This window comes from Urocampus carinirostris, chromosome 1, assembly GCF_059441175.1.
Source record: "Urocampus carinirostris isolate Australia breed hairy pipefish chromosome 1, RoL_Ucar_1.0, whole genome shotgun sequence".
NCBI classification, from domain to species: domain Eukaryota; kingdom Metazoa; phylum Chordata; class Actinopteri; order Syngnathiformes; family Syngnathidae; genus Urocampus; species Urocampus carinirostris.
The window spans coordinates 62,394,166-62,415,399 of NC_142349.1; the positions used below are offsets into that span (position 1 = coordinate 62,394,166).

Sequence of the window (21,234 nt, forward strand, 5' to 3'; positions counted from 1 at the left end):
AAAACAATGAAAAAAAAAACAATGAGAGCCTCATGTTTTTTGGGACAAAATCAAAGTTGCCAAACCAAATCACCAGAAAAAAGCAGATTCTTCAGGGCAGTTTATCTCATTGTGTGATGTTTTCATTAAATACTGTATACATAATAATAACCTGCATCATATGTCATGAACCGGAACAGGATCAGGACCCAAATGCGTGATGTTCTCATACAAGCTTTTATTTTACGGGAAATGGGGAGTCATGCACGTTAGGCAGCGGTCTGGCGTGGAAAGACAGGAAGCCACAGACAGACGAGATCGACACCAATTGCCCCAGCAGATATCAAACGGATGGGATTGATACCGGGGCAGGACGGGACGGACAGGATTGATATAGAAACAGAATATTGAAATTAAACAGGAGAAACTAGACGGGAACGAAAACTGGGGAGAATAATAAACAGGACCAAAATAGTCGGGAACGAAACTGAAAACTGATATTAAACAGGACAAATTAAACGTGAACAATACCGGACAGGAACTACCAACAGGCAACAGGACAGAGTCAGAACCCACGTTTTGCTGGGCAGAGGTTCGTTGACGGACTGACAAAAAGAGAGTGACAGGACTGGGTTTAAATAGCAGGGAAGCCAATCTGTCAACGACCCGCAGCTGGCGCCACACGGGCAGGGCCAATTGGGCGCCATGGCAACCGTAACATCATATATCAACTGGAGCTGCAACTAAGGACTATTTTAATAGTGGATTAGTCACAGACTATTGTAACGATTAGTCGAATAATCGGATAATTATTATGATTCATCAAAATTTTGCATTAAGTTTATTTAATTACGTGGCAAACGATGATTAAATTAAATAAAAAAGGTGAAGGGGCAGCACGGCGGCTCAGTTGTTAGCGTGTGTGTGGCACAGCTCTGAGATCATGAGATCGAACCTCCAGTGTTGAGTTTGTATGTTTTTTTCCGGGCACTCCTCCCACCTTCCATAAACATGCATGTTAGGTAAATTGGCCGGTCCAAATTATCCCTAGGTGTGAATGAGCGACCCAATTGTCTTTCCCTGTGTGCCCTGCGACTGGCTGGCAACCGGTTCAGGTTGTCCCTTGCCCACTGCCCGAGTATGGCTGGACCGGGCTCCAGCACCCCCGCGACCCTACTGAGGATAAGCGGTGCAGATAATGGATGGATGGAAAAAAGGTGAAGGTGATAAGTACATAATATATTGAACATTTTGCTAATTCATACAAAAATACATTAAATTGCCTAAAACCAATAAGGAAAAGTTCACAGTCTCTCGAGACATAAATTAATAAATAAACAATCTTTTAAGGGCAGGCTAATAAATGATAAACTAAACTCAACAGTACTATCAAATGCCAATCACACGGATTTATTCTTTTGTCTCTAGGCATGTTATTGATTCGAATTGCTCAAAAATCCGACTTCTGATCCCAGTCGGACAATTCCCTGCATGTGATTGCAAACCTGCTTGGTTAAAACACAATTAAAACTTACTCGAGTGTATCTTTGAATTCAAAGTAGCATAAATGAAGCGTAAAAACCCCCGCAGTGGCATTCAGTCCCAACACGTGGGCCTTTGCGACTCTGCAAATCCATTTATTCTTTGGTTTCACTCTCAAAGCGCAGAGGCTGCCAAAGATTAGACATAATGAGCGTCCCGGCTGCCAATCCAGTCAGTGGCGGCGACCAAAATGGTCGCAGGGGTGAGCGTCGTGTCCCCTTGCGTGCGACCTCAGAACGTCGGTCGTCGGGGGGCCCGCCAGATCTGCGGCCGGGCTTCGCTTGTTTGTTTTTGCATACGCTTCCCTTAAATAAACTGAGAGGAGTACGAGTGTGCCACATGTTCTCCGCGCAGCTGCAGAGCGTACTGACCCCGAGCACCGTGAATTCTCCGCGTTTGTTCGGGAATTCTAAAATGAGGGTAGATCTTGCGGTATTGGCTTGTTCGAATCCAAACATCGCAGCAATGAATGCCCCCCCAACGGTATAGTAGCAACACACGTCGCATTGTCTAATCTAATTCCAAAGCCAGTGCTCAATTTTGATTTGTTTAGGTATGGTACAGAAGGATTGGCACAATTATTGTATTTCCTCAAATTGTATCCCTGTTATAGTAGAAAGTCTCATTTGCAATCCATATGTATTCAACCCTCCAGTTGTGCTATCTGTCGAATAGGGGTCACAAACGTGGTGCCCTCTAAAAAAATTGTGGATTGATGACCTGTTCTGAAAATAGCTTATCTGTGATAGATCATTGTGATTTTTTTAGCACATTTGATTCCTTACCTATTTTAGCTGATTGTACCCCTACAGTGGGACCTCGCTACTTCGCGCTTCGACATTCGTGGATTCAGAGCTTCGCGGGCCTGAAAAATAATATATATATATATTTTTTAAGCATTTTTGAAGGGGCGTCGCTACTTCGTGGTTCCATGTTAGCGGGTTCAGAGCTTCACAGGTCTAAAAAATAATAATAATAAAATAAAATAATATATATATATTTTTTAAATTAATTTATCTATTTTTTTAAGCATTTTTGAAGGGGCGTCGCTACTTCGTGGTTCCACGTTCGCGGGTTCAGAGCTTCGCAGGTCTAAAAAATAATAATAACAGAATAAAATAATTAAAAAAAAAAAAAAGAAGAAGAAATTTTTAAGCATTTTTGAAGGGGCGTCGCTACTTCGCAGATTTTCACTTTTCGCGGGTGGTTTTGGTCCCCATTAACCGGGTCCCAAAAAAATAATAATAATAAAATAAAAAAAATAAAAATAAAAAAAAATTAAAAAAAATTTTTTTTTTTTAGATGCGCCGCTAAATCGCGGATTTTCACTTATCGCGGGTGGTTTTGGTCCCCATTAACCGTGATAACCGAGGTCCCACTGTATTTCTAATCATTACAACATGGTAATAACATAGGACCATGCAGTAATAAGATGATAAGTTCTTATTCAGAAATGCACATTAAACTCAGGAACAGAAAAGTAGCTCTCGGCTTTAAAAAGTTGGAGACCCCTTGTGTAGAACTACATAAAAAATAATTGTAGTCATAAGAATGATGGTGTATTATTTAGATTTAACATATTTGTGTCAGAACCAAAACAGATGCGTAATGTTTCTCACACAAGCTTTATTTTACGGGAATGGGAAAGTCATGCACGTTAACACAAACGCCAGTGATTCGGCGATGGCTAGGCGGAAAAAGTAAGGCAGAAGTCTTGCGTGGAACAACAGGAAGTCAGAGACGAGATCGATACCAGTTACACGAGCAGATACCGGACAGGACGGTACTGACAGGATTGATATCAGATACGTCTTGTGGGTGCAGAGGTTCGTTGACGGACTGACAAAGGGTGAGTGAAAACACTCAGCTTAAAAAGGAGGGAAGCTAGTCAGTCAACAAGCCGAAGCTGGCGCCAAACGGGCGGGGCCAATTGGGGCAATGGGCAACTGTGACAATTTGGTCTATTATGAGGTACAATAAAAAATAGAGACACCTTCCTTTCTTTGTGCTTCAGTTATCGCTGGTTCACTACTTTGCGGGAAAACAATTATTTAATGAAAAAAATGGTTGAGGGATCTCTGTATAAATATTTAGAAGCTAAAATTTGGAGATTTATATCAAAAAGTATTTTAGTCATTAATTCCTCATTTCAACCACCCACACACCTTCCCATCCATCCATCCAAACGATTAATTAATCAAAATAACAATTGTTAATGATCAGGTATTGTAGCTCTGTGGGAAATTGGCCAGTTTGGGCACATACCTTCACAATAACAATTTATATTGGTAATATTTTATTCAAAATCATTTTTATACCAAGTTTTGGATAGGCAGTTTGATTTCTCTCCTAGTTTGACTGATCAATGTTTTTAATAAATGCTGTGTCAAACACTTCTTGTACAAAGTATGGGAAAAAATAATGTTGCCTTTCAGTGTCTGATGCTACATTGTGCAAGTGTAGTAATCTTCTGTGCTAAAAACAAGCATCATAGTCTTGCCAAACATAAGCCATGTCTTCTTCTAAGCAAGATTTTTATTTTTTTCCCCATCTTTTAAAAAAATCTGATTCGCATTACAGAACAAATTTCGGACCAGAAAATATGGCACTCTTTAAAAAATCAGAAAATATGTAAATTAAATAGCAGATTGTGATATTGCCACAATAATTTCTGCAATCTGGACATTGAGTGAATCATTTAGAGCAGGGGTGTCCAAAGGGGGCCAGATTTGGTAATGTGTCAGGGCCGACGGTTTAGCTTGGTATTCCTTCAACAGCCTTTAATAAATTCACCCACTGTGAAAAGTGTGCAGTGCTTGGCGATCAGTGTAGCCACCTTTTAGCTCGCCTTTGTAGCATTTTCATTTGACTCGCAGGGCGTTGTGAAAAAGCGCTGCTGCGCCGTTAAACCAGCTTCCAGTTGCTTCACATTTTCACAGCGTTCATTTACAATTTGCTTTTTGTAGTTGGCATGTTTCGTTTGGCAGTGCCTCTTCATATCATGTTCTTTGGAAACATCTACAGCAGGGGTGGCGAACCCGGTCCTCAAGAGCCGCATGTCCTGCATGTTTTTGGAGTTTCTCTGCTCATTACAGGTGAGTCCAATCACCTGGGTCATCATCAAGCTCACACCGCTTGCTAACAAGCTTTAAATTTGCATCACCTGAGTTGGGAAAGAAAAAACTTCCAAAACATGCAGGACATGCGGCTCTCGAGGACCGGGTTCGCCACCCCTGATCTACAGTCTCTTGGCAAATTAGGCAGATTCTGTTGTTTCGGATTTCGGTGGAAAAATACTCCGATTTCCACTTGTCCTGGAAGCGACGGTCCTCACAGTCAACTTTCCTTTTTTTAATTTACAGTAGCGATGTTGGAACTAGGGTGGGCTAACATTCTCACTGAAATTCAAGGTGGCCAAAGGGATACTGGCATCATCTGGTAAAAGTGTGATCTTTTTTTTTGTACAAATCTGTTTCATACTGCGGTCAACATTACCGGCGGGCCACATATTATGAATTTTTATCACAGAGACCGTGGGCCTGTAGAAATTTGATCACGGGCCGTAACTGGCACCCGGGCCAGACTTTGGACATGAGTGATTTAGACGATACTTATATCTGTATCGGTATCCAGATACACGAAAGAGTTACACTAAATGTCGACCTCATCTGAACTTTGTTGCTTGATGTGACAAACATTCGTTTTTGTTCTTGTTCTGAGGAACTGCATAATGTATTTGTTTTCCCTATTCTAGACTATTTTATCTTCTGGAAGAATACTTTTTCGTTTTTTTCACACGTCACAAAAGACCACAAAATTGAAGAGATAAACAGTAGATTCCCATCAGCCCCTAATTTGTCAATTAAATACCTTAATTGGTGTGGCGGGAACATAAATATATCTGGCATTGTTTTCCAGATATTCTGCCTAGCTACAAGTGGCCGGGAATAAGTGACGCGTGTCCGGCACAAAAACAAATCTGAGCAATTCCACTGATGGATGTTGCAGCGTCTGCTAAATAGTTATCCTTTTATGTCTGTAATAAACTTTTATATTGAGCCTCTAGCGGTTTGAGTTGTCTGAGCGATTTATAACTTTGCCGTTGGAAGACAAACTGGAATTTTAAAAGGGTACGAAAGCGTACTGGCGTGTTCCTGGTATGTAAGCGTGTCTAATCAGTTGGTACTTAACCAGTTTTGTCCGAAAAGCTATTCACTGGGTTTGTCTACGTTCAGGCAATGATCCGATTGGATACAGAATAGTTTCATAATTCCGATCATGTAAAGCCAAGTAAATGCGCACAATACTCCGATTAATGTCAAAGTCTGACTGTGGGTATTCCAATTGCAATGGCTGAGTTGGACCTGTCATTTTCCGATTACCCGTTGGATTGCAGTAATCCGATTTCTTAAACACAAGTTCTTCCATCTAGGATATCAATTTGCCCTCAAAGCTCTGTGGGACTTGCAGTAGAGAGACGAATGAGCCACACAAACTCTTACACTTACTCGCTTAAAAAGCCTCACAATATTCTGAATTTCACAGTTGTATCCATCTGTGTGTAGTGTAAGCCGATGCTTCTGGGCACCAATGTAAGAGCACATCTTGAGGACACAAAAGACACAGTGATGGACGAAACAAGCATGTTTTTTTGATGAATTTTGTGAATGGCATGAATGAAACCACTCTTTGTTTATTGTCAAGTTAAACGTACATACGTCTATTTTTGTGACAATGTTGCTCCCGCTTCGCCCTTGTAAACAGAATACCACCAAACTCCAATCATACTGTGATCTATTATTTATCACAGTTTATGGGGACCAGAACCCCCCGTGATATGTGAAAATCTGCAAAATAGCCCCCATCCCCACTATTTTTTGCGCACTGCGAGCACATTGCAATAGTCAACCGGGGGGATAACAGATTGCGGCCACATGGGTGCTGTTCATTAAAGGTGGGCCACAATGGCAGTCTTCCTCAGCCTAAAGCATTCTGCTGGCACATGCTCCTGTGAATTTCCCTGCGGGGATGAATAAAGTATCCATCTATCTATCTATCTACCTATCTATCTATCTCATCAATCGTCGACTGGGGATAACAGACCGCGTCCAAAACCGTGCAGTTCAAACCAGAACAGCTTGCCTCCCAACAAAAGTGTCTTCTGCTGGTCCCCGTGGGCAATAAAATGGAATTGGGAATAATAAATCGCAGCCGCGTGAGTGCAGTTAAGTTTAGGCATGAATACAGTAACGGCAAAAACCGAGCCTCAGGGCCAGACAAGTGTGCTCTGCTGGTCAACGCTCACAGGATTATACAATCGGGCATAAAGGATCATAGGCTATCTACTGCAGTCCACTTTGTGGTTGGCAGTATGGCAAAAAAGAGCACTTTGTTGGCACCGATTTGCAGCAATATGCAAAGAATGAAGCGTTCTAGTGTTTGTTTCTCTCAAGACATACGCAAATTTTTCATTGGGATTGCTTCAGAAATCTACTATTCTGTTTCCGATTATATTATTGCCTGCATGTAATCATAGTCACTGATAGGAAGCCCTACTTCTCACATTTTTTTTTTTGGTCCTATGTGCGTTTCAGGTTGACGGGTAATGAGCCGCTGTCCATCCTGCCACTGAACTCCCTACCGGACGAGAGCGTGGGCCGGGCCCACTACAAACTGTGTGACCGACTCAAACTTGAAAAGAAGCAGCGCAGGATGTGCAGACGTGACCCAGGCGTGGCTGAAACCTTGCGAGAGGCTATCACCATGAGCGCCCTTGAATGCCAGTATCAGTTTCGCTTCGAGAGGTGGAACTGCACTTTGGAGGGACGACACAGAGCTAACATGCTCAAGAGAGGTAAATCTTTAATCGATGAAACTGGGGCATCCACTGTAGATGTGTGGTTTTCAACATGCGGGTAGAAAATACCATGGAAATGTTCCTGAGAAATCAACCGATACACATGAGGCTTTTGAGCAATTAAGCCAAAGTTTGCATCATGTAAATTGAATTGTGTTACGCATTGTAATGTTAAGTTCTCAAAGATATATCAAATGCACTTGATACATGTGGTTATATAACAGAAAACTGAAGAAAAACTATTATTTAATTTTCACATAATATAAAATAAAATATATCTATTGACTGATTACTGTATTGTCCCCAAGATAATGACAAACACTGCAAATGCCATAAATTGTCCGAACCGTGACAGGATCAGGACCTAAATTTGTGATGTTTCTCACACAAGCTTTTATTTGACGGGAAATGGGGAGTCATGCACGTTAGGCAGCGGTCTGGCGTGGAAAGACAGGAAGCCAGAGACTGACGAGATCGACACTAATTGCCCGAGCAGATATCGGACGGATGGGGTCATACCAGACAGGACGGGACGGACAGGATTGATATCAAAACAGGATATCGAAAATAAACAGGACAAACTAGACGGGAACAAAAACTTGAGAGAATAATAAAAAGGACAAAAATAGACAGGAACTAAACTGGAAACTGATACTAAACAGGACGAACTGACAAACGGAGAGTGAGAACACTGAACTTAAATAGAAGGAAAACCAATCTGTCAATGAGCCGCAGCTGGCGCCACACGGGCACATATTGGGCGCCATGGCAACCGTGACTTAAATAACTGCATTTGGGACTGGATTGTTTTTCTCCTGTGTGTTCTGGTGGGCGACACTGTTTCAAATGGTGGAATAAGTTTCTCGTGTTGCCTGTCTTGGTTGGCACATGTTGTCGGCAAACTTCGAACTCCTAAGTGGCCAAAGTACCTCCAAGCAACTGAAGCCTCGTCTGTCTACACTACTTTCAGAACGTTTTAAGTGGGTAGGCTGGGTGTTATCCTTCATCTCTTTATCCCTCATTTCGATCGTGTTGTAGTCCTTTTGCATTCACTGTGTGAGCCGCTCCACCACAATTCCTGCAAAATGACTGGCTGGTCCTCGTCACCCTGTATTTTCCTGTATGTTGGTCTAGAACTTTTCATTGCATTAGCGTCCCTATGTTTTCTGGGGTTTGGGTTGTGTAATGACACTTTAAATTAACGACGAATATCCATCCATTATCTGTACTGCTTATCCTCAGTAGGGTCACGGGGGTGCTAAAGCCCATCCCAGATATCCTCGGGCAGTGGGCAGGGGACACCCTGAACTGGTTGCCAGCCAGTCGCAGGGCACACAGAAACAGACATTTCACTCGCTTATTCACACTCAGGGACAATTTAAACCGGCCAATTAACCTGACATGCATGTTTTTGGAATGTGGGAGGAAACCTACGCAAGCATGGGGAGAACATGCAAACTCCGCACAGAAAGGTTCTGTCTCATGACCTCACAACTGTGCCGCACACGTGCTAACCACTGCGCCGCCGTGCTGCCCATCGACGACTATCGAAAGTCTTTATTATTCATTTTGGAAATATGACATGACGATAATCATCTTATTCGTTTTATTGTGCAGCCCTACGTGTGATTGCTGGTTTGCTTGGACTTTTTGCATGGACCTTCTGAGTTAATTACGCCCTACGTTCCTGCTTGGAAAATGCCAGTCTAATAGTGATTCCTAAAGCCAAGAAGAAATCTGCCTTTTTTCGTTGCCTTCATGTAGGTTTCAGATGAGGGAATGTTGTATTGTTGGTCTGTGCAGCCCCTTGAAACTTTTTCTGATTAAGAGCTATACAAAAATAAATATGACCTGACTTGGCTTAAACAGGGTTCCGACAGCTTAGGGCAAGTTAAATTCAAGACTTTTCAAGACTTTTTTAATGCCTTTTGAAATTAAATTTGAGACTAAGTCGACGAAAAACCCCACAATTGACACGAAACAAAGAAAAAAACACAAATATTTATTGCACACAACCTATTGTGACCTGGCACAGCTTTCAGCCATGACGAAAAACGTTCATCGGACAGCCACTTCATCAAATGTACACTTTCCGGGCATGATCCAAAGTAAACGTCTCTGTTCAAAGTTGCTATGTGTATTGTGGGTAGACCTAAGACATGTGTCTGCTCTAAGAGGCCCGACTGAAACCCGATCACTGTTTTGATACTTCTGTTATCACGGTCACAGAAAAATCAGTGAATCACTAAAAAAGAAAAATTGATAAATGTTACTAAATCTTTTTAGTTTTAACAAATATAAACTTATTCATGTGTTTACATTTTTAAGACTTTCGAAAATTGGATTTAGGAGGTTTTAATACCATTTAGGGCCTTATGTTTAGAATAACGAATTCAATCCCTTTGAGGACTTTTCAAGGATCCACTTATTTTTTAAGTAGTTTTCCTATAGGGTGATCTCAAAACGTTTTTTATTCTTATTTATTTAACTGAATGCCCCGAAAAAACAATACATTACACGCATAAAAGTTACAAACGATTGACATACCGGATGCTAAAGTCGGATGTTCTTTAAAAGGATTCAAGGAGACGGCCTTCCTGTACGCCATTTCTTCGGCTGGTCTGACGCACGCCATGGCCAAAGCGTGCAGTGCGGGTCGCATGGAGCGCTGTACGTGTGACGAAGCCCCAGACCTGGAAAACCGCAAAGCGTGGCAGTGGGGAGGCTGCGGCGACAACCTGAAATATGCAAACAAGTTTGTCAAGGACTTCCTGGGAAAACGCTCCAATAAGGATCTACGAGCACATGTGGACATGCACAACACCAACGTGGGGCTAAAGGTGAATAACATTTTGTTTTTATATAATATGAATTTAAACCGGACAGCAAAGGAAAATATCCAGATGTAGTTGTCCTGGTTCAGATTTATCTCCAATTAATCTGCCTTGTTCGGGTAGCCTATATGCAGGTACACCCTTGCAGAAGTACACATTTTTTCTATGATTTATTTGCTTTTATGTAATAAACAGATTAATCAGAATTATAGTGTACTGTTTCACCACAAAACAGTCCGACTTTTATTTTAACACAATGAGTATAAACTTCTATTTTCCTATTCATGGAGAATATTTAAAACAGCTCGTGGAATAGAAATTACAGGTGAGACCATTCAAATGTTAAAGTAGTTAAAGGAGAAACTAATAAATACATGAATAAAAAAATCAGAAGATTTGAAATGAACTTTTTATGAGAGATTTTTTTTCTTTAGACAATAAGTATACTCCTTAGTTTTTAATCAGTTAGGTTTGTGAAGTAAATAAAATAAAACTATATGGAAGTTGTCATATAAAAACATCCATCCATCCATCTATCCATGAGCTGCACTGCTTATCCTCAGTAGGGCCACGGGGGTGCTGGAGCCCATCCCAGCTATCTTCGGGCTGTGGGCAGGGGACACCCTGAACTTGTTGCCAGCCAGTCACAGGGCACACAGGGACAGACAATTCACTCGCTCATTTACACCTAGGGACAATTTGGACCGGCCAATTAACCTGATATGCATGTTTTTGGAATGTGGGAAGAAACCGGAGTGCCCGGAGGATACCCACACAAGCACGGGGAGAACATGCAAACTCCACACAGGAGGTTCAATCTCATGACCACGGAACTATGCCGCACACATGCTAACCACTGCGCCGCCAAGCTGCCCTAAATCTGTTAATATTAAATGTATTGAAGCTTTCAGGGAAAAGCTTTTTTTTTCCATCGTTCAAACGAAACATTTTTTAGAGTTAGGTTTTTTTTACATGATAGCGATACACAAGCTTCTCACATGAAAGCCCTGAGCCAAAATACACACAATAACCCAATGCTAATATGACAGATTTTTTTTTTTAGCTTTCTGATCTTTTTTTTAGTCAAACCTGCACCCAATTGTACATTTTTAACAAGTTATTAAATTTTCCTAAGTTATTACTTCAAGGTAGCACTATCCCAACAGTCTGACAGTTCCCAATAAAATTGAATTAGTTTTGGGCCCTGGTGCTTGCTATAAAAACTGAGCACACTCGGATTCAAAACAATCCGATTGTAAATCCGCTTGGCTTTTAAAGCACCCGTAGCTCTGTACTTTTCTTATCAAATTTACCATTAGCGGGCTGAAAAAGGTTCACAGTTTCGATTATAGAACACAAGGACGCACAGAATCGATGGAGCCAAAGCAAACCCAAGGATTCTGCAAATTAGCTAAAACCGACACTATACCCTAAAACCGGTGGGCCTGACATCAGACTTCGCCAAGTGTCATCCATGGAGAAATTCTATCTGCGAATAAAAGATTTACAATGTTGTTTTTAATAGGGTTTTTCTTTCTACCAAGTTTGAGGATCGATTCGCAAGAAGAACATAGAGGAATGTGCTGAAACGCAAAAAAACGCCGACCTGTTGCATTTTCCTTGACCCGTTGTCGTGATAAATGTTCACTTCCTGATCTCTTTCACAGTCGCAACGGAGAAACGGAGGTGCTATCCAAAATCCCTCGCTCCGAGACAATGTGTTATTGTCATTCGTTTGTAGATGCTCATTGCTTTTGACGACTTGTGGTCGGACTTTTTTGGCCGGGGCTAGAGGATTTTTTTTGACACTCTAAATCTTTCCCCAAAACTCAAATTGGGTTGAATATCAATGTTTCAATATTTTGATCTAATAGATACAACTTTGTACATTATTTATACATTACAAATAAACACCATTTGAGGATATTTTTCGTTTGTGTTATTATAATTAGAACTGTCTTTATTGTCATTGATAAAACATAGTGAATATTATTTTCAATGTGATTGGACATACTTAAGACTTAAAAGAGAAAATAAGAACGTCAGAATAAATAGGCAAAAATATTTACAAGGTAGTGCTTAAAGGCCGGCCAAAGTTGTAAGTGCATCATAATAAAAAATAAGGGAATAACATTTAGTGGAAGAAAAAAATCACAAATAAGTTGATAAATAAGATATAAATACTGATTTTCCATACAATGATTCAAAAAGAACTTCCAACCATGCTCTAACTACTGAACCATCAGTCCCAACCTCAATGCATGTGCAGTTATACAAAAGGTCCTACTGTCCTACTGAACTGACCGAAACCCCAGGCAGAATATATCCTAACCGAAAAATAGCCAGGTTTTATGGAGGAAAGGAGAACCACAGAACAGATTTCTAATTTGCGCATCCTAGGCGAGAAGTTTAAACCACAACAGAGAAACCTCGTCTTGGTGGATTTCAAGAAGCTGTTTGACAGAGTATGGCAAGACACTTTTTGGTCCACCATGCGGGACAACACCGTGGGCCAGAAACTAGTTCAGACTGTTGAACAGCTGTACACCAATGTCAGAATTGGAGCATGGTTTCAGACCACAGTGGGTATGAGACAAGGCTGCACTCTCTTTACAACTTTATCAAGACTTAACCTGGACTGAAGTCCTGGACCAACATTAAGGTACAATCAGCTTTAGAAACACAATGTCAGTAACCTCTGTTTTGCTGATGATTGCGAGACTGGCAGAAGAGCAGGAACGCAGGAACAAAGCACCAACCCAGTATGGGATGGAAATCAGCACAGAAAAAACTAAAGTAATGACCAACAACCCCAAAAATATCACCATAAACATCACCATCAACCACAAAGAGCTTGAACCTGTCACCAGATTTAGATATCTTGGATCTATCACATCAAAATCAGATCCAAAAGTCACGGCCAGGGTAGCTCAAACCAAAGACACTTTTGCCAGACGTGAACCCATCTGCAGAGACAAGAACATTACTGTGAAATAAAAACTGAGACTCATAAAAGCGCTAGTTGCTTCCATCTTGCTCTACCCTTGCAAGATATGGACTCTCACAGCAAAGCTGGAAAGAAAAATACAGGCCATGGAGATGCAATGATACAGGAAACTTCTAGGTGGCAGCTACTTAGCCCATGTGCTGAACGAAACGGTGCGCAACACCCTCAGAGGGCACATTGAATGCTATGAAGAGCTATTGTCAACTGTGCGCAAACGGAAACTTCAGTCGTATGGTCACGTCACAAGATCATCAGGACTGGCTAAAATATATCTCCAGGACACAGCCCAAAGGGGCAAGAGGAGAGGAGAGAACAAGTGTTTTTTGTTGGGGTTTAAAATTCAATTCAAACTGTAAACTCAAAATCTATTGGTATTTTTTTTTACTAATCCACTATTTCTTTGGCTTTAACCGAACGACTTAAATTGACATGTATTTATTTCATATTCTTTGCTTAAGAAATTGAACCCTAGCGTTTATAAACAGTCAAAACTATGCTGGACTTCCAAAGAATTCCTCAAACTCCCCTCCCTATTCATTATTCTAATCATTGTTATTGACTTTGATTAAAATACCAAAAGTGGCTATCAACCGCTGTAGTTATGAACTTGGAGAGTTATTTCAATTAAGCAGAACCTTCATCTTTCCAAACCCCAACAGTCTAGGTCACTAATGACAGACTCTTTTAAACTTCCAGTTACCTTATCCGTGTTCAGTAACCCGGAACCAATCACAGCTGACCTGCGGTTGAGTGGGCTAGGCATATTGATTAAAATTAAATGTCTCAAACGTCAAAGGTTAAAAATCGAACAATACTTTGCCGACACATCCTATGTCTATCCCCCAAATTAAATAATTATTTCTAAACACAAAGTACCAGATGTGACACTCAATTTTTCCTATAATTTTGGCTAATACTTTTCGGCGAATTCTTTAAAATAAAACTTATGTTGTCCAATGGTTACACAGAGACTCTTCCGGGACACACAAATAAATTCCTTTCTATACATTTAATACAATCCGGTTATTATTAGATGTTGTATTTTTAAAAAATGGTTTCGTATATTGAAGCTGTTGTGCACTTAACTGTTTGTAATTATCTTATCCAGCCAAATGCATGTGTATTCTTAATATTTTTCCTTGTTTTGTCTATCTGGCATTTCTGTGAAAACAAATTTCCCCCTGGGGAGAGGAAAAGTCTATATATCTTTTAAGTATTATTTTTCTTATTTTAGTAAAAAAAAATGTCCTTAAAAATCTTAATAATAATACAGTCAAGTCAAGTCAAGTCAAGTCATTTTTATTTGTATAGCCCTAAATCACGAAGAGTCTCAAAGGGCTTCACAGATTGTTACACTATATTACACAAACTATTTTCAACCGACAAGAGGAGTAGGTTATTCATATGCAATGGAGTAGAAGTGAGTTTTAAGTTTAGATTTAAACATTTCCACTGAGGTTGCAGATCGAATCTCAGGGGGAAGAGCATTCCACAGCGCCGGTGCCCGGATGGAGAACGCTCTCGAACCAGCAGAAGACTTTTTTGCTCTCGGGATCATCAGAAGACCAGCACTCTCAGATCGTAGGCTTCGGACCGGGACATAGTGGCAGATCAGATCTGAAAGATAAGAGGGAGCAAGTCCATGTATGATTTTGTACAATACTAAGAGAACTTTGAAGTCACATCTTTGGCTAACTGGGAGCCAATGCAGGTTAGCCAAAATCGGTGTTATGTGATCGTACTTTTTTGTCCTGGTTAAGAGCCTCGCTGCGGCATTTTGTACTAGCTGAAGAGACTTGATTCTGGACTTCGGGAGACCGGAGAGTAGTGCATTGCAGTAATCGAGACGGGAGGTAACAAATGCATGAATTATTGTTTCCGCATCAGACTGAGACAGTATTGAACGGATTTTAGCAATGTTGCGAAGATGGAAGAAGGCAGTTCTAGTAATTTGCTTTACATGCATCTCAAAGGATAGATCAGGGTCAAATATGACACCTAAATTTTTAACTGAGTCACTCTGTGTGATGTGACATTTGTCAATGTTCACAGCAGTTTTTGAGAATAAGTCCCGGCATTTAGAAGGACCAATGACTAACATTTCAGTCTTTCCAGAGTTAAGACGCAAGAAATTGAGTGACATCCACTCTTTTATCTCAGTGAGACAGGCCTCCAAATTTCCACAGTTTAGTGTGGAAGATTCCTCCAACGGAAGATATAGTTGAGTGTCGTCTGCATAGCAATGGAAGCTGATATTGTACTTGCGAATAATATCACCTAATGGAAGCATGTAAATGTTGAAAAGTAGGGGGCCGAGCACTGAACCCTGCGGAACACCGCAGGTAACATTAAAGGGCTCAGATGTCGTTTCACCATATTTAACACAGTGCGTCCTATCTGAGAGGTAGGATTTGAACCACGAGAGGACAGCTCCTGAGAGACCAATCCATTTTTCCAACCGTTCTAGTAGGATATTGTGGCGCACTGTGTCAAAAGCAGCACTAAGATCCAGCAGCAGCAAAAGTGATGAAGCGCCAGAGTCCATTGACATTAGGAGATCATTTGTTACCTTGATCAGAGCTGTCTCAGTAGAGTGGTTAGCCCTGAATCCTGATTGCATGGATTCAAAAAGGTTATTCTCGGATATGAAAGCATTCAGCTGCTGTGCCACTACTCTTTCGAGTACTTTAGAGAGGAAAGGTAGGTTTGACACAGGTCTGTAATTACTTAATATTTCTGGATCAAGGTTGGGTCGTTTCAGTGTGGGTTTAATAACGGCGGACTTAAAAGCTGCTGGAACTACACCTGAGGAGAGTGATGTATTTATAATATTTAGAACTGAAGGCCCAAGGACGCTAAAAAGACTTTTAATAAGTAAACCTGGGAGCGGGTCGAACTGGCAAGTTGTCGGTTTGGCCGCATTCACCACTTGTTTGAGATCATCAAGTGACAGTTCACTAAAACCGGCCATTTTCCCAGGGCAGCCACCCTGTCGTGCATCTGTAAATTTCAGTCCTTTAATACGTGTGGTACTAACAATATCTTTTGCAATTTCTTCCTGTATGCATTGAATCTTCTTAGTGAAGAAGACCATTAACTCCTGAGCAGAGTGTGTCGAACTGTCTGCGATAGGCTGTTGCCTTGTAAGCGATGCTACAGTGTCAAAAAGGGCTTTGGGGTTGTTCTTTTGAGACGCAATCACCTTCGAAAGGTAGGCCGATTTTGCAGAGGCAAGGGCCGCTTTATACTTTAACAAGCTGTCACACCAGGTTTGATGGAAAACCTCAAGCTTGGTAGCGCGCCATTTTCTCTCCCATTTCCTGCATTCTTTTTTTAGGGTTCTAGTTTCATCAGTAAACCAAGGTGTGCGTCTTTTAGGACGTGATTTTGGTTTTATGGGCGCTATTGAATCCAGCACACTAGTCAGGGTGGTATTGAACTCATTCATGAGTGAGTCAATCGAGCCATTGTATTTAGGAAAGGACGCAACTGCTCCAGGAAGGAGTTCAAAGAGCTCAGAAACTGTGCCAGTGCTTATATTGCGTCCGCTAAATCCCTCATCTTTATTAACTCTACATTTAGTTAGCACCTCAAATGTCACTAAATAATGATCAGAGATAACAGTAGTACACGGTAGCACCATAATGTTTGAGGTTAAAACTCCTCGAGTCAGAATCAAGTCTAGCGTGTTCCCATTTTTATGGGTTGGCAAGTCAACCAGTTGAGTAAAACCAAATGCATCAATTAGAGAACTAAACGCAATAGTAAGTGAACTGTGTGGGGAGTTCATATGAATGTTAAAGTCTCCCAGTACATGTTGATTTTCAAAAATCATAAAAGTAAATATACTGTCAGGACCAGAACGGAAACAGGACCCCCTCGCGTAACGCTTACCACAAGTTTTATTGAAGGAACGAGGAAGGTGTGAGCCCACATCCGGTGTTCGTTCTCGTACTCGGCTTGTTATCCGAACACGGAAGTGGGTCTTCCGTAGCGAGCGATGGCGGTGTCAGGGGCGGAAAAATGGTTGGTAGCCGGGACTGGGAGAGCAAGACGTGGTTGGGGTCGGAAACAAGTCGTAAGCCGGGACGGGAGAGCAGATGTGGTCGGAGTCAAAAACGGATCGTAATTCGGGATGGGAGAGCAGACGTGGTCAAGATCAAAACAGGTCGTAGCAGGAGACAAACTGGAGCAAAAAAAAACAGGACAGTCAAGAGTCAGGGTCGAAAAAGGGCTTGCCGTGTAAAAACAGAGATTCGCAGATGGACTGACCAAAGGGGACAGATAGGAGTAGGTTTAAATAGGGACAAGAGCCAATCAGAGTCCGAGGCAGTTGGCGCCAAAGGAGCGGGCACAGGTGATTCACATTGGTAATCATGACACAAACAAAATCATTAAAAAGGACAATGTAATAATAATAATAATAATAATTTCCTTGCATTGTCATTCTGTGTAACAATGTACACAGAACGAAATGTCGATTGCACCTGACCCGTTGTAGCGAGCCGATGCAGCCGCAGCCAACAGAGGGCGCCGCCGACCACTTTTTAAGTCTTAGGAATGACTCGGCCGGGGCGCGAACCACCGACCTCCCAGTCTCAAAGCGGGCGCCTTACCATCTAGGCTACTGAGCTGGTGTTATTTACCATCTGCCACACCTGATAGTTTTGCTCATTTTAAGTATTATATTTTTATTGTAGTAAAACAATTATTGTATACATCTTCAAAATAATATGAAAATATTGTTGAACATTTCATAAATAAGAAAAAAACTAAAAAAAATATGTATATTGTATTTGTAAATATTTCTCTTTTTTTTTTTTTTTTTCCCTAGTAAAATTGAAAATCAAACATACTACAGTTAACCAAAATGATCATTTTGCTCATTTGGGGAGTTATTTTTCTTATTTTACTGAGATAGTTCCTAATAGTGTCTTACAAAAAATAAATAAGAAAAAATCAAAGATCATTTATGGTAGTTTTATCATTTTAAAAGTAAAACACAAGTTAAGAAGACGCAGCACGGCGGCGCAGTGGTTAGCGCAAGTGCGGCACAGTTCTAAGGTCTTGGGAACCTCCTGTGTGGGTTCAAATCCAGCTACCGGACTTACTGTGCGGAGTTTGTATGTTCTCCCCGTGCTTGCGTGGGTTTCCTCCGGGCACTCCGGTTTCCTCCCACATTCCAAAGACATGCATTACAGGTGGATTGGCCGGTCCAAATTGTCCCTAGGTGTGAATGAGCGAGCGAGTTGTCTGTCCCTGTGTGGCTGGCAACTAGTTCAGGGTGTCCCCTGCCCACTGCCCGATGATTGCTGGGATGGGCTCCAGCACCCCCGTGACCCTACTGAGGATAAGCGGTGCGGCTGATTAGATGAGATGAGACAAGTTAAAAAGTAAAAATAAATGTGACAGTGCCAGGTAATTTTGCGCATTTTAAGTATTATGTTTGTATTTTACTCAAATACCTTTTTAAGTGATACTGCGATTGGCTGGCAACCAGTCCAGGGTGTCCCTTGCCCACTGCCCGATGATTGCTGGGATGGGCTCCAGCATCCCCGCAACCCTACTGATAAGCGGTGCAGCTGATGAGATGATGAGACCTTTTTAAGAAAATCTTAAACTAATAGAAAAAAGATTCTCAAATAAGTGTGAGTAAAAAATAAGTAACATTAAGAACAGATAATAATTGAATGAAGTAATTTTGTTCATTTTGGGTATGTATTTTGTTGTTTGTAACAAATTTGACTTTTAAAAATCTAATCAATGATAGAAAAGTATTCTTAAATTATAGCATTTATATTTGTTTTCTGATTTAGACGTATACAATAAGTTAAACAGTAAAATATGATAGTGACAGATAACTTTGCTCATTTTATGTATTATTTAAAATATATATATTTCTAAAATCCTCAAAATAGGATAAAAATATTCTTAAAAAACATGTTTTTATTCTTAAAAGTAAGTAAAATAAGTAAAAAAAACATAAGATCATCCAAGCTAATTTTGCTCATTTTGGGTATTATTTTTATTTTTTTATTCTACTTCAAATGTACTTGAAATAATTTAAAAAATAGTCTTGAAATAATTCATTTTTATCTATTTGAAAAAAATATAATTTTACGAGATAAAAAATGAACAAAAAATATTTTTGTGTGTTTTCTAATTTATAAATAAGTTCATAAATTAGTCAAAAGAAATAGATATATATTATAATGCCATATCATTTTGATTCTTTTGGGTATTATTTTTCTTATGTTACAAAAACTGTTTTTAAAGAAAATCTAAAAACTAATAGAATTTTATGGGCATGCTCTAATCATGTGATACTTTGGTGTGAGCCGTGGCCAACAGCAGCTCAATAACAATTGTTGTAAAAGAGGATGTTTTACCGTTCTGAGAAAATCTATTCAAAAACAAAGGTCACGATAAATTACAAATTTATGTGAGATGTCATATAAAATAGATGCTGCCCACAAAGAAAATAAATGCAGCATGGGGTTCATAAATCAAGATGCCACAATACAATCTGTCTGCAGGTCATCAAGGCCGGCGTGGAAACCACCTGCAAGTGCCACGGCGTCTCCGGCTCCTGCACCATCCGAACCTGCTGGAGGCAACTCAAACCCTTCCACGAGGTGGGCAAGCTCCTCAAGCAACGCTACGAGACCTCTCTCAAAGTGGGCAGTTCCACCAACGAGGCCACGGGGGAGGGTGAGGTCTCCCCCCCGGGCCGGAGCCAGCACTACCCGGCGCCCCCGGCGCCACCCTTCCTGCAACTCAACGAGCAGATCCCTCGCACGGTGGGCCTGCTGCACATCGAGGACTCGCCCAGTTTCTGCAGGGCCAGCAAGTACTCGTCGGGGACGTCGGCCCGCAAGTGCTACAAAGACAAGAACTGCGACGCCATTTGCTGCGGGCGAGGCCACAACACGCAAAGTCGGGAGGTGACACGACCATGCCAGTGCCAAGTGCGCTGGTGCTGCTACGTGGAATGCAAGCAGTGCACGCAGAGGGAGGAAGTGTACACCTGCAAAGGCTAAGCCAGCCAACACAGGAGCGGTCACACTGATGAGCACTTTGAGGGATTTTTCTTTTTTTTAAATTCAAAGACAGACTTCTTCTCAGACAACTGGGTGAACATCTCAAGCCTTGACCGGACTGCCCTGACTCAAAATTGTTTCTAACACAAGAGCATAGACTCAAGTGAAAAGGACGACGGGGTATGGAGGACCAGTATGTAGAAATGAATATACTGTATGATACATTTTTACCTACAAAAATATCCCATATAATTAAAAGAACACGTTCAAAAATGACGTAATACCTGAAACATATGATACAACTGCTATTTTTTCACATATTTGTGCATTTTTTATTTTAACTATTTCAGCATTTATTTGGTCATTTATTTTCACCAATAGCCCATTTGTTCATCACTGATTAACCAATGGGTGGAAAGCTCAGGCAACTGGGCCGCACATTTGAAATAAATGACAAAACATAAGACAAAGTACACACCCAAATAAATGACAAAATAAATATTGAAATAAAGAAATAGCAATAAAAATGACCGAATTCATAAAAGGATGAATACTTACAAATTATCTATTTATCTATCCATCTATCTATCTAGATATATCTATGTATATAGATATATCTATGTATATAGATATTTCTATGTATGTATATATATATATATATATATATATATATATATATATATATATATATATATATATATATATATATATGGATAGATAGATATTTATACCGCAAATGACGTAAAACCTGAATATATTTTGTCGTATATGTAGTTGTGTGTTTTGGCGTGAATTTTGGCATTTATTTCCTAATGTATTTTGTCCCAAGAAATTGTTATTCAAATGAAGGGGCAGGTCAAACTGGCTGAGCTCTTCACCGATTGGTTGATTGACAAGTGCACCAATGATTCATCACAGATCCACCGATTGTTAAAAAGCTCAGGCAACTGAGGCTGCCTCCATAGTTAGAAACCC

At 40.6% G+C, this 21,234-nt stretch overlaps 1 protein-coding gene across 1 annotated transcript in view; it reads left to right on the top strand.

Annotated features, from left to right (window-relative positions):
• wnt9a (wingless-type MMTV integration site family, member 9A) overlaps nucleotides 1-20,728 on the top strand; it is a 49,351-nt gene extending 28,623 nt beyond the window's left edge. The window contains exons 2-4 of the mRNA XM_088348025.1: nucleotides 7,116-7,375; nucleotides 9,956-10,218; nucleotides 19,756-20,728. Coding sequence (XP_088204151.1) covers nucleotides 7,116-7,375; nucleotides 9,956-10,218; nucleotides 19,756-20,259 — 1,027 coding nt within the window. The 3' untranslated portion in view covers nucleotides 20,260-20,728. The remainder of the gene's footprint in view (nucleotides 1-7,115; nucleotides 7,376-9,955; nucleotides 10,219-19,755) is intronic.
• Nucleotides 20,729-21,234: the final 506 nt, after the last annotated feature.